At 38.0% G+C, this 15334-nt stretch overlaps 1 protein-coding gene across 1 annotated transcript; it reads left to right on the forward strand.

The window, feature by feature from the left end:
- Positions 1-7556: 7556 nt before the first annotated feature.
- Positions 7557-12135, forward strand: LOC140232040 (uncharacterized). Its single transcript, XM_072312190.1, has 5 exons — positions 7557-7697; positions 8982-9112; positions 9873-10033; positions 10843-11057; positions 11675-12135. The coding sequence occupies exons 2-5, from the start codon at positions 8986-8988 to the stop codon at positions 12114-12116; spliced, it is 945 nt and encodes a 314-aa protein (XP_072168291.1). The 5' UTR covers positions 7557-7697; positions 8982-8985; the 3' UTR covers positions 12117-12135.
- Positions 12136-15334: the final 3199 nt, after the last annotated feature.

A 15334-nucleotide genomic window follows, 5' to 3' on the forward strand; every position in this document is an offset into this window, starting at 1 on the left:
GAAAGAGCATTTCATAAGCTACAACATATTGAAATTTAGGTGAAAATTGGCAAAGGATAAGTGAGATACGCTCGAGCAAACTTGAAATTTGATGACGTCATTTTGAAAATGTACTTTTTTTACTTTATTAAGAAATTTGATATCTTTTAATCATTTTGTCAGCATAGCCAACCCATGAAATGACATGTACAACTCATCAGCTTTCAGAATATGTAAAAAAAATGGGGGGTCACCGTCCATCCTGACGAGTAAAATCCAATTTAAAATTGGCGGTTTTTTGGCATAGTTGCACTGTGTATCCCCATTGACGCACGCGCGGAATTTTGAATTTGACGGGCCCGTATGACGTCATATTGAATTGGATCGACTTGAAACTTGGTATAAATATTCCTTGACATTTTGGACATCCGATCCGTGTGGAAAAATGGAAAATTTCTATTTCATATTAGCTGTGCGTGTGAATATGTGCGCGCGCGTACGCGTCCGTCCGATTTTTTCAATTTTTCAAAAAATGCTCCAAATGGTCTGAAACGTGTGCAAAAAAAATTTGAGCTCGATTTGAGCATACAAATTTTTCAACGCGCGCGTACGCGCGCGTTTTGAAATAAAAATGAATTTTGAGAATATGAGTAGAATTTGCTTGACTTGAAATATATGTGACGTAAATTTCATTGAAATATTCCATTCCACTAATGAGATATGCATGAAAATGTGTTTTCATATAATGACGTCATAGTGACGTCACGGTCGACTGATCACTGTGATTTTACTTCCGCTGTCGTCTTTGCGACATGACACATATATGGTATAAGTTTGACATTGAGAGGCAATGCACTTTCTGAGCTTACCTCTGCACAACTTTTGAGGAGAAATAAAGAAAGAAACAAAGAAAGAAGAATAAAGAATCAGTACAGATACAGAAGGTGATCCGAGAGGATACTCGGATCACCTAAATACATCGAAGATAACCTTTAATTTCAACCACGTTTTTGGACGTGATTCCGACACCATATGAAAAACAAAGGGCATACGTACGATAGCGCAAAGTCTCAGCTACAACATATTAAAATCTGGGAGAAATTCACCGAAGGGTAAGTGAGTTAGTGCTCGATAAAGACAATCATGTCAATTTTCACATCTAGAAAAATTCCCTCCCATAGAGATAACACGTCATAACGAAGATAAAGAAAGAAGTACATATGACCTTTGACCCCGATCTGCACAGACAAGATGGCATCTGAGCAAAAAGTGGTTATTTTGTGAAATGATCCTTGTAACGCGGTCTTTACGTGTGCAAAATATGGGGAAGATAGAACATGTAATCACCAAGATACAAGATGAATCATTTATGACCTTTGACCCTAATTTACATACCCAAGATGGCGTCTGATCAAGTAGTTGTTATTTTATGAAATAATGTACGTGACATGAACTAAACATGTGCAAAATAGGGTGGTGATAGAGTATGTTTTTCTTGAGTTATTGCAAAGAAAGTTGGAAAAAGAAAGAAATATGAAAATACATCGGAAATAGGCTTTGACTTCAACCAAGTTTTGGACGTGATCCAGATACCGTATGAAAAAATGAAGGGCACACTTACGATAGCCCAAAGTCTCAGCTACAACATATTAAAATCTTAGAGAAATTCACCGAAGCATAGGTGAGCTAGTGCTCGAAAAAGATAGTCATGTCAATTTTCATTTCCAGAAAAACTGCACTCCCATTAAGATAACACGTAAACTGGTCAAATTTGACAAGATTACTTTCAATCCAATATTACGAGGTGATGCCGTCATCTAATCAAAATGTTGTTATTATATTAATGAAAGAGCATTAAGTAAGCTACAACATACTGAAATCTGGGTGAAAATTGGCAAAGGATAAGTGAGATACGATCGAGTGAACTTGTAATTTGATGACGTCATTTTGAAAATTTACTCTTTTTATTTCATTAAGAAATTTGATATCTTTTAATCATTTTTCCAGCATCGCCAACCCATGAAATGATATGTACAACTCATCAGCTTTCAGAATATGTAAAGAAAATGGGGGGTCACCGTCCATCCTGACGAGTAAAATCGGATTTAAAATTGGCAGTTTTTTGGCATTGTTGCACTGTATATCGCCATTGACGCGCGCGCGGAATTTCAACTTTGACGGGCCCGTATGACGTCATATTGAGTCGGATTGACTTGAAACTTGGTAGACATATTCCCTGACATTTCAGGCAGGCGATAAGTGTGAAAAAACGGGAAATTTCTATTGCATATGAGCTGTGCGTGCGTATATGCGCGCGCGCGTACGCGTCCGTAAAATTTTTTCAATTTTTCAAAAAATGCTCTAAATGGTCTGAAACGTGTGCAAAAAAAATTTGAGCTCGATTTGAGCACACAAATATTTCAACGCGCGCGTACGCGCACGTTTTAAGGTATAGATGAATTTTGAGAATATGAGTAGAATGCGCTTGACTTGAAATATATGTGACGTAAATTTCATTGAAAAATTCCATTCCATTAATGAGATATGATTGAGAATGTGTTTTCATATAATGACGTCGTAGTGACGTCACGGTCGACTGATCACTTTGATTTTAGTTCGATTGCTGTCTTCTGGAGACGATACATATATGGTATAAGTTTGAAATTGATAGGAAGAGGACTTTCTGAGCTAATCGATGCACAACTTTTGGGGAGAAAGAAGAAGAACTAGAGATTGTAATTTGTCATCACTGACAAATTAAGGTGATCCGATTTTTTTTTATCAATGATTCGAGTCCTGATCGCAATAGGCATGACCATACAAGTTTCATCTGTGTTTAGAGACATTGGCCGTGTGATGTTTGCATTCTCATTTAGAAAAGGGAGTCATATCTGCCATCTTTGGTACCAAATTCTGTATACACTGAATAACGAAGATACAGCAATGAATACATATGACCTTTGACCCACCTTTGCACTCCCAGATTGCATCTGATGAAATAGTGGTTATTTTGTGAAATGATTCTCGCGACATCGTCTATACGTGTGAAAAATAAGGGAAAGATAGGACAGGTATTCACTCAGATACAAGATGAAACATTTATGACCTTTGACCCTAATTTACATACCCAAGATGTTGTCCGATCTAGTAGTTGTTATTTTATGAAATAATGTACGAGACATGAACTAAACATGTGCAAAATATGGGGGTGATAGGGCGAGTTTTTCTTGAGTTATTGCAAAGAAAGTTGCAGAAAGAAAGAAATATCTCAATACATAGAAGATAAGCTTTAAATTCAACCAATTTTTTATCGTAATCCCGACATCGTATGAAAAAACGAAGGCAACAAAACGATAGCGCAAAGTCTCAGCTACAACATATTAAAATCTGGGAGAAATTCACGGAAGGGTAAGTGAGCTAGTGCTCGATAAAGACAATCATGTCAATTTTCATATTAAAGAAAATTCCCTCCCATAGAGATAACACGTCATCACGAAGATACAAAAAGAAGTACATATAACCTTTGACCTCAATTTGCACAGACAAGATGGCATCTGAGTAAAAAGTAGTTATTTTGTGAAATGATCCTTGTAACATGGTCTTTATATGTGCAAAATATGGGACAGATAGGACATGTATTTACTAAGATACAGGATGAAACACTTATGACCTTTGACCCTAATCTACATACCCAAGATGGTGTCTGATCAAGTAGTTGTTATTTTATGAAATAATTCACGTGACATGAACTAAACATGTGCAAAATATAGAAGTGATAGAGGCTGTTTTTCTTGAGTTATTGCAAAGAAAGTTGCAGAAAGAAAGAAATATCTCAATACATCGAAGATAAGCCTGAATTTCAACCCAATTTTTTGACGTGATTCTGACATCGTATGAAAAAACAAAGGGCACACTCACGGTAGCGTAAAGTCACAGCTACAACATATTAAAATCTGGGAGAAATTTACCGAAGCTTAAGTGAGCTAGTGCTCGATAAAGATAGTCATGTCAATTTTCATTTCCAGAAAAACTGCACTCCCATAGAGATAACACGTAAACTGATCAAATTTGACAAGATTACTTTCAATCCATTTTTACGAGGTGGTACAGTTATCCAATCAAATTATTGTAATTTCATGTTTCAAAGAACAATAAATAAGCTACATCATACTGAAATCTGGGTGAAAATTGACAAAGGACTAGTGAGATACGCTCGAATGAACTTGAAATTTGATGACGTCATTTTGAAAATTTACTTTTTTTATTTTATTAAGAAATTTGATATCTTTTAATCATTTTGTCAGCATTGCCACCCCATGAAATGACATGTACAACTCATCAGCTTTCAAAATGTGTACAGAAAATGGGGGGTCACCGTCCATCCTGACGAGTAAAATCGGATTTAAAATTGTCATTTTTTTGGCATAGTTGCACTGTATATCGCCATTGACGCGCGCGCGGAATTTCAACTTTGACGGGCCCGTATGACGTCATATTGAGTCGGATTGACTTGAAACTTGGTAGACATATTCCTTGACATTTCAGGCAGCCGATAAGTGTGAAAAAACGGGAAATTTCTATTGCATATGAGCTGTGCGTGCGTATATGAGCGCGCGCGTACGCGTCCGTCCAAATTTTTCAATTTTTCAAAAAATGCTCCAAATGGTCTGAAACGTGTGCAAAAAAAATTTGAGCTCGATTTGAGCATACAAATATTTCAACGCGCGCGTACGCGCACGTTTTAAGGTATAGATGAATTTTGAGAATATGAGTAGAATGCACTTGACCTGAAATATATGTGACGTAAATTTCATTGAAAAACTCCATTCCATTAATGAGATATGATTGAGAATGTGTTTTCATATAATGACGTCATAGTGACGTCACGGTCGACTGATCACCATGATTTTAGTTCGATTGCCGTCTTTGGGAGACGATACATATATGGTATAAGTTTGACATTGAACGGCAATGCACTTTCTGAGCTAACCTCTGCACAAATTTTGTCCAGAAACAAAGAAAGAAAGATTCCGTACAGATACAGAAGGTGATCCGAGAGGATACTCGGATCACCTAAAAAGAAGAAGAAGAAGAAAGAATCCGTACAAAAACAGAAGGTGATCCGAGAGGATACTCGGATCACCTAATAAAGAATCAGTACAGATACAGAAGGTGATCCGAGAGGATACTCGGATCACCTAATAAATTATTTCTATATGTCACACATAACACGGAATGACAGTTCCTTTTGTAATTTATGTTTAGTGAGCAACAAGACTTATTCAATAACATTTTACAGGACAAGTAGAAATGGATTGTCATCAGATTTTAGTGGAGGTGAGAGAGGAAGGAGTCAGAATACTCGACGGAAGACAGAGAAGGTGAATGACGAAAAAACGAAAAAAACAACCGAGTGATGAGGGAGGAAAAGACAGAAGCAGATCGACAGACAGACAGACAGACTTAGACAGACAGACAGACAGACAGAGACAGAAAGAAAGAGAAATGTATACATCAAACTCTTATGAAAGCGAAATAATCTGATTGGATGGCAGGCTGAATGAAGAAGGACCAATAAGTTAAAGGGATGTACAGTATTGGTGGAGATGAGAATTGGGCTTTTAACTTTTTGCGAGATACCAAGAAAACACTTATGATATAGTACAGAGCATACCATTTTAAGAGGAATTCAAAGTTTATTTGATGAAAACCGGGTTTGGAGTGACTGAAACATCCAGAAACAAAGTAAAACAAAGCAATCGTAACAAATTGTTGGCCCCACACTTTATCAGAATTGCTCTTTCTTGGATATCTTAGCCATTTCAAAACCAGTTTTCATCAAATAAACGTTGAATTCCTCATAGAATTACATGCTCTTTCACATTTCATGAGAGGTTTCTCATTATCTCACCAAAAAATGTTAGAAACTTGAAATTAGGTCTCAACCAAAACTATCGATCCCTTTAACGTGACAGATTGTATTCACACTCGAGAAAGGAGATGATCGAACAGGCAGGAACATCCAATCTATATCATTTCGTATTGTTCGCAAATCTAATCATAAAATAATCTTTATATTCATATCATAGAAGTCAAACTGAATGACTTTTACGTCTAAAAAGATATTGTGTACTATGTTTTCTGCAGGCTATTTCATCAAATACAAACATACAAACAAACTTACTGAGTTTATTCACATGGTGAAAATGTGTATGTGAAGACCTTTTGGCTGTTGTACAGTGAATTTTCTAGTCGAGGGAAAGATCTCATATCCGGGAAGTAACGATTTGTGCTGGTAATAAAAAAAAAGAAAAGAAAATGACAATGAGAAAATGTTAAAACAGATAGCACATTTTACTTACTATGTCAATTCTTCGCGGAAGGATTACGTGTATCATAATGACACCCGTAAAGAGAAGAAAAGGTCGGATATAGGTCAAAACGTAGGAAGCTTTACGACTAGTGCGACTATACCACCCCTAAGAGAAATCAAGTATTATACAACTATTTTTCGGTCAAACGTATGACGCATTCACACATCAAGAGACAACCACCCAACGATGAATCCACAAGGAACAGTAGCTCCATGAACCCAACCAGTAAAAGAAAAGAAAAAAGGACCCGTAATGCAGAATTTTTGATAATGAAACAACGCACTACACATACAAGAAATATATGCTTGAGATGATATAGGCCAACGCAAAGAACTCATTTCAATATCATTATCTGAATTGTTAGTTATGTAGAATTTCAAAAAAATCTAACATCTAACCATCTCGGGCACTTTTGCGTATATATTTTTCTTTTTTCGCCAGGGTTAGCACTTCAATATTTAATCATTCGAATTTGGTAATTGGCTGGTGCGCATTTCTGTGGGTTTAAGGGGCATTTTACACTTAAAAAGAAGTTTTGACTGACTTTTGTTTGCTTGTTCTGTTCCCTGCACACAAAATAAATGTTGACGAAAATATTGAAAGGGATATTAGTGAGCAGCTGCTCGCTTTGGTTTGTTAAAATTGTGATAGAGGAGTGATGTATACTTAAACTAGGGCGCTGCCTTTTGTCAAAGCAATTATAAATCAACACCTGTAATAGAGTTCATAGCTTCTCCGCAGCACGTAGCATGGCATGAGTAAGGGAGAGTTTCTCGTCTTTTCTCCTTGATATAAAGCCTATCCCATACACTGCCCCTTTTTGAAGGACAGCGCCTGCATGGAAGTACACGTGCGGGCACTCAACTGAGGCAAGCGCTGAGGATTTACTTTGAAATTGGGGAAAAAATCCCGGCGTTACGAAACTAATATTTTCCTCTATTGTTTGGTTCCAGAGAGAAAATTTCAATAACAAAGGAGAGTTTGCACAGAGTGAATGCACGCCTTGATCCTGACTCGATAGGGTGACAGATGAACTACCGCAGACACACCAAATGGTAGGATTTCCGATCGAGTCGTGACATCATAGTTGACCAGAAAAGTACGCCAAGTTACAAAACGAAATCTATGACGCTGTGTGTGTGTATAAACCTATAAAACAGCACACGATACGTCGGCTGTCATTCGCACAGTACGTCAGGGGAGTGAAAGGACAGAAAGGTGGAATTTCGCAGTGTGCAGACGTAAACAAGGTTTATTCATATTCGAACTCGTACCATTTCTTCGCAAACTTCCAAGTTCCTTCTACGACGCAGAAAGCCGGGAAGAGCGTGATTTTTATTACAGGTGAGAGTAAAGATATATCTGTTGATAGATCATCATCGCTTTATATCATCATCCAGTTTCATATGCTACTATAGTAATCTCGATCTGGTTTGATTCCTAGATGCATGTTCAGGCTTTTGTTTTGCAAGTCCTCTTGACATAATTTGCCAAGTATGGTCGTCAGTATTAAACCTGTTTCATAGCATTTGTGATTGATGCATATCCTTTTAATTGACATGTAATCAAATGTATTAGAGTGATGGATAATAATTTATATTCTCTGTTTCTATCGCAAGTGACACGACAAACATTTACACGATCCGCATAGCGTTGCTTTGAAGTGACCGTCTTGACCAAAAAGGAATGCTTGATTGACCCATTCACCTCTCTGCCTGTTGATGACATGAAAAGGTTTCACCAGCCAGTACAGTTGAGAAACAAGTTGTCACCAGCAACTTTACTGCACATATTCTGTGCAGGATTATTGTCTTTTGGTACCAGCCCGTGAACAGGTGCAAACTTTAAAAGATACACATAAACAGGTGCAATATATTTTCATCAAGGCGTTAATATATGCATCAAGGTTAGAACACATTGTCTGAAGAGATGACGTCTGAGGAGGGGTTGACAGAATGCGGGAAGACGATCGATAATTTCCCTTTCACCCGCTTTGGATTACACATCGGCCTATTTAGTTCGTGTAGTACACATCCCAGTCCAGGACTTTCTTGTGTTTACTGTCGCGTACGCCATCGGAGTAGGCCTTTTGCCAATGGGTGTATTTTCACTGTGTACCTGTCCATTAAAGCCTTGATTTTGAGCACCTGTTACCGGTAGGTGTATTAGATTGAAAGTGTCTCCTGTGTTGACGAAGTGCTGGTTGTGACGGACTGTCCAGTTTCTTTAGCTTGTTTATCTTGATTCCTCACGCCGATCGTGTCTCACTGTATAAATACTCTCAGTCTGATCTTTATGGTCTAGCTATTCCTTCCAGCAACATACTAGTATATCTCATATATATCTATTTAGCTTTTGTCGATATGTCCGTGAAGGAAATGATGGTTTGTTTCGAAGGAATAGGGGTATGCCATTGACATGCTTAATACATTTCATCATTCTTGTGCATGTACTGTTTTGTACAGTGAAAATTCGTACCTTGATTTTACTATATACAGTAGTATTATAATCTCTCCCTATTTTGTATATGTGAAGCATGACAGTTTGTGTGCGTGTTGCGTATTATGCGTATTATGTTCCTCAGCCAACTCTACATATTATATGCTGTTGTGGTCCTTTCACTTTCAGAGCAATGTTAGACTCAAAATCCAAGATGCAAAGAAAGACGAGTGATCCCCTATACGTGGTCCTGGCCTGTTTTCTCCTGCTCGAGTTCCTCGTCGTAGTCACGTTGAATGGGTTGTCGAACGGCACACCGGGTGAGTGGGGATCAGCCGATACCATGGACGATTTTGAGAATAAGTCGTGTTGAATGATGATAAAATTAGATCTCCAATAACCATCCGATCATCTGAAAAAGTCATGAACATTGTATATACATAAAAATACATCACGGTAATGATAGAGCAAGGCCTTTGCCTCCCTTTCCTCACATCCTCATTATCTCAATCTCTTCTTTCCTTATGTATTCCCTTTCGCTTTGCGTCTGCATTTACGCACTGCTAACTAATTCTGGGTGTCGGTCAATCTTGTTTTTAAACCTGCTTATTTTATATCTCCCTCTCTGTTCGTAATTTTCTTATTCATCTTCCAGTCCGCACTTTTATCTAGTTGACATTGAATGCCTACAAGTACCTGTCTCTCTCTCTCTCTCTCTCTCCCTTTCTCCCTCTTTCTCTCTTTCCCTCCCTCCCTCCTTTGGAGAGTGCAGTTTATATTAAATTGAGGTATATAATTTACACCTCTATTTGTTTTTGGATACTAATACATGCGTACATTTTTGTGCAATGAAGTGGCACCAACGTTACCATAACTACCAATACTTTATCAAATATTACAACTTTGACGATAAAAATATTAATGATAGCTACAGCTAAATCCATATTATGACTGTTAACTGTGCAACTGTCACCTACCATTATTACTATTCATTACTAGATCAAACTTCTCAATCTCATTTCTTATGATAACGCTGTGCTCGTTTATACTCTTTTCCCCCCATTTGAAACACTGAAACAGGTTTGTTCCTAAACTCGACTGGAGACATTTCAGATCTCTACTATGTGGATATCGTCCCCGCTGGATGGGCTTTCTCCATCTGGGGTCTCATCTATGTTTGGCAGGCTCTATGGATCATCTACGTGGTCTTCAACATCTGCCGCAGCAACAACTACGGCAAGGTCAGTATACTTCCAATGGCAAAACTACTGATATTCGCCTCGAACTTATCTGGATGACATCATATGATGACCTTCACATATTTGGGGGGGGGGGGACTGAGGGGTATAGTCTCACCTCTTCTACCTCAATTGTGCTGATTTAAGCTTGTACACACACAAAAAAAAACAACAACAAATAACAAGCATGACTTGGAACAGGAGGTAGTGAAACTTTTAAAATCAAAATCTGCTTTTAATTTAACATGAGAATGACAATCTTCATAATAGGTTCTAGGCGAGTTGTAGCAATTATGTAGACAAAAAGCATGTTTTAGGACCTCTATATTCACGCTCAGATTAACCAATTTGCTTACAGTATTGGAGTGGATTGAATCGCTTTATTGCCCCATTTAATAATTGACTCTCTGATCAAGCATCGAGCTCATACCGACCAGACAAAACATCCAAATATCAAAATGAAGGCATTAGAGGAATCACTATAAGATATTATTAGTTAAGCATTATGTGAGTTAAAGGCCACATTCAAAGATTGATTGGGCCCGTTGAGACTCGCCAAGAGGTCTTGTTGAGGATGAGAGGGCAGTTTTCTAAAATCGTCTTGAAACCTTGTGTATGACAAGACGACAAGAAGACCCTGTCGAAGGCGCCAAATCACCTGTTTATTATCTAGTACTTATAAGGCGCCTTTAATAGCAACTTTCATCAAGTCGTATCTTATAAAGCGATATGAAAAATATATATATATATACACAAAACCCGCAAAATTAATTCACCAGGGTTGTCCGACTTGACTTTCTTGTCTGCAACAGGTATACCTCAACCCAGCCACGGTGACTCCCCTTTTCCTGATCGTGTACATGATCAACCTTGTGCTCAACGTCGCCTGGCTGTTCACGTGGGACAGGCAGCACGTTCCCGTGGCCTTCGCCATCTTGGCTCTCACTGCCTTTACCCTGTACGTGTGTCTCTGGCTCAATCATCGGGCCGTCCGCCAAAACATCGTACAGATGCGCAACCATCACAGGTAACTCGCATGACATTCGAAGTGCCATTCCGTCAGCTGTCTGGCTACATTTGTGTATGTGTGTTAGTTAGTGTGTGTTTGCTTGTTTGTTTGATTGTTGGCCTGTTTGTTTGACAATTTGATCACTGAAAAGTCAAATGGATATGATGCAGGATATTTAAGGTTTGTCATAGGAAATATAGAAAATTGGCGAAGAACAAATTCATGATACAATACTGCTTAGCAAGTGCGAAATTCTTCATCAGAAGAGTGGTTGAGCCAACATAAACTCTTTATGAATATGGCGATAATAAATTATTCAGTGAGCTTTTTTCCCCATTTCTTGTCATCAGAACATAAGATAAGTGAAAATGCAATAAGGTGAAACCCCTAAATGCTTGTTGTTCTAATTGTAGGCAAACAATTTAAGAGTCTTCTGACACTATTTTAGACATTAAAAGAAAACGAATATTGTGAGATTACTTCATAATTAAATGTCTGATGTGAAGATCACTTCACATTTCTGTGTGGTGATCTCAGAACTCGTAATTACTACGCTTCAAACAAAAATCACAGTACTGAAAAAGAGAACAAATGGACTAACTTCAGCGACATTGTGTGTGTTACCTTACTCTCAGGGTCGACCTTTGGTTGAATCGACTGCTGATTCAGAACGGACTGGCCATATATGCCACATGGTGTTCCATTGCCACACTTCTTAACTTCTCCATGACGCTCCAGTACTTCGCCAATGTCGACCCCAAGACGGCCTGCCTCGTGGCTCTCTCTATCCTCACTGTGGAGCTCGTCCTCTACGTCATCCTCGACAATTTCATTTGGGATGCGTACCTTCGATCTACCTTCATGCCCTACCTGGTGGTCATCTGGGCCACGTCATCGGCCATGGTCAACAACTGGGACTCAGAGAGCGCGGTGTCTGTATTCACTGCTGTCATCGTAGGTCTGGCGTGTGCCGCGCTCGTCTTCAAGATCCTGATGGTCATTGTGCGCGCGTGCCGTGAGCGGAATGGTGGTGCTGGAAATGGCGATGGAAGCAAGATGGCCAAAGTGGTCGCTTAGTCCCCAAAACAAAGCAAAATATATTTTTATCTAAAAAAATGTATAAATGCAGTCTTCCCATGCAAAGGGGCTTCCCAACACCGCCTTCCGAATACATGCACTTACTCGTCCACACATCCAAAAAGTGTGGGACAATAATCCTTTGCCTTGTGCAGCCCAGTGAGCGTGAATATTGTTAGAAATGAGCCATTTTTGTCCGTATTTGCTCTTGTGGAATACCACATTTGCAACCAGGGCCCCACTTCATAGAAAGCAGATACGATAGCAGAACTGACCGTGAATATATTTTACGATATTTATTTGTATTTCTGTGTCTTTACCATTTTATAGTAAGTGTCTTCTGTATGTTGTTCTATAACTTAATCATTACGTCATTTCAAGGCATTTACTAAAGCATCATTCATTTCATATTTATTATGCGTGTATGCTGGATCTCGAGACGATAAACACGTAAGATGTCAAGAATATTATGGAGAATAGGTCATTGGGAGCAATCTTTCGCTCGTAGTGTGCGTTTTTTAAATGTGTATATAAGTTATATGAGGCCTTATACGTAGATACAAAGGATACTGGACCAAGTTCAAACGCGGGACATGTATATTTTTGATAAATTAAAATAAATTGTGCTTTGTACATAAGTAATACAACACCTGAGTTACGTTCGATGTGATTTGATTTCTTTTACATTTGAAGTCCAGGTCGGTAAATATATATATATATATATATATATATATATATATATATATATATATATATATATATACATACATATGTATATAGTTATGAAGGAAACTCCGTGGAAAGACGTTGTTTTGACGAATTTTCGCTCATAGGGCTTTGTCAAAGCACCGTCTTTTTACGAAGTTTCCTTAAGAACCAATATCTTCTTAGACTCGGAGCAGAAACCTTTTGCTGTTTAATACAGTGTAATTATAAATATAAAGGTCAAACCCTCGCGGTCGCAAAGGAGTCTGTGTATCTCTTTCATATTCACTCCACTTAACTGCTCCAACAAGGGAGAAGCTAAAGTACAGGGCCTATATAGGACAGTGCCAGTGGTGCATGTAGTAGTCTTGGCACAAACTCCTTTACGACTGACAAGGGTTTGTGCCTGCAAACTCGGGTTACCTCATGATATAAATGTGGGTCTGACAAATTACCTATCATGAGAATCGGGAACAGTCTACTGAGCACTTCACCAGGCACTGCGCCCTCTATAAAGGACATTTTTTTAAAAGACTAGAAATAACTTTGATTAGAAAAAAAAAAAAAGAGAAACCATTAATATGCACTCGAATGAAAATTGGTTCAAAATCGCATGTGAAATAAGGAAGTTCCGACATCTTTTTCTTTTTTTCGCAAAGCAGTTCTCAAACATGCAGTCGAAATGAATGGGCGAATGAGTGAGCTGATGATGTCATTACCTTCACACAATTTTCTACTGGTTGTGTACAAAAACAGATGAAAATTGCTTTTTACTGCTATGAAACTATAAATCATGATATTTTTCATTGCTCAATATCTTCAAAATAATTATCAGTTAGATATACTAGGATTTGAGACTAGGGCATGATACATTTGTAATGGTATTTGCACACACAAGAAAACCGAAAACAAAAACTGGTAATTTCAAGATTTTATGTACAGCTGAAACTATATGGCAAGTTGTAATGCATTGACTTCATCAGCTCACTCATTTGCATGTTCACATTAACTGTAAATTAGCAATTTCATTCTGTCTCTAATTCTCATCAGACTTTGATCTAATCTTCACTGTTCTGTATGGAAAATTTTACTCTTTCTTTTCAGAGTAACTGTTAATTAATTTGACCGGAATCATCCTCTGAGCCTTTACATTTTTTTCATGGTCAAGCTTTATCAGACAATCCAACCCTGGCTTGTACACTGTGAAGAGTTGTAGGATATCCCCACCCCCTCCACTTTTTGCTTAAAGCATACACATTTAATAACAACATTAAGAAAAAGAGATCAAAATCTACCTCTGATGCTAGTTTTTTCTTCTTCTTTTTGCAGTTCAACATAGTTTTGTTCTATACTCATCTCTTTTATTTTAACTATCAAATGTGTATTGTGAGTGGTGAGAAACAATCTGGCAACAGCAAAGTATACAAAATCTCTCCAGATAAAGACACTAGCAAGGATATTATGACTTCCTAGGCAATAAAATGTGAAACAATCTGACTACTCTACACACACATAGACACACACACACACACACACATCAATAGACTACAAGTAGATGCAAAATGAAAACCCACAAGTGACTTGGTTCTGATTTCATCTTTCAGCTATATTTTAGAGCATGACTTTGCCACGTCTCATGCAATTAGTGAAGGCCACATGATGAAAACAAAAGAACATTATTGGTTCTTCTTCTTTTCGTCTCTCTCTTTCTTTTCTTTGTTTTGCTTCCTTGGCGACAGTGGCTTGCAGCTCGCTACAGCTACTGCACATAAAATACGCTTCACTATGGAAAATGAACAAAAAATAAAGGCGCAATGTTTAAAAGAAACTAAAGTCAGACAGAATGGATTCACACAACACTAAATCTGATCTAAAGCATTGCCTACACTCATAACTCCAGGATCTATGACTGAGCTAAACCAATCTAGCACACCATTATTCATGGGTGTACAACTGTGATATCTAACACAGCTGGTACACTTTCTACCGCAAACTACCGTTTTCCAACCACCAATACGATCGTCATTTCATGTACCTTCATACTTTTTTGACATCCCCTCCTTTCCTGAGGTAAAATCTAGTCAAGCAAATAATAATGATTAGTAGGCACGATTGAAGACCAGAAACATAGCATATCTTGTCGAGAAAAAAAAAATCAGTTTCCTTCTGAATTTCCTGCTTGAGTCAGAGATTCTCAGACTTGTCCATAATCAACCTGTGTCAGAGCTCTGTACAGGACAGGGGAAATTTTCTCTCGGAATTCATAGCAAGTTTGGACCTCAAAAGGATTTCATCTTTTGCTGTGTGACAGTACACTGAATACTGCCAGCACAGGACAAAGAAAGTATAAACAAACACAAGAGAGGTGGTATTCAAAGTGTACATCAGTTTGGTCTTCACATCCAACAATAATTATACACAAGCATTCAGATGAAACCTTCAACTACAGTGGGGAGGGGGAAGTGTTTCATTTTGTGATGCTTCTTTCACTAGGTTTTACCCTTTTTCTTTTA

The sequence above is a fragment of the Diadema setosum genome, chromosome 8, assembly GCF_964275005.1.
Source record: "Diadema setosum chromosome 8, eeDiaSeto1, whole genome shotgun sequence".
NCBI lineage: Eukaryota > Metazoa > Echinodermata > Echinoidea > Diadematoida > Diadematidae > Diadema > Diadema setosum.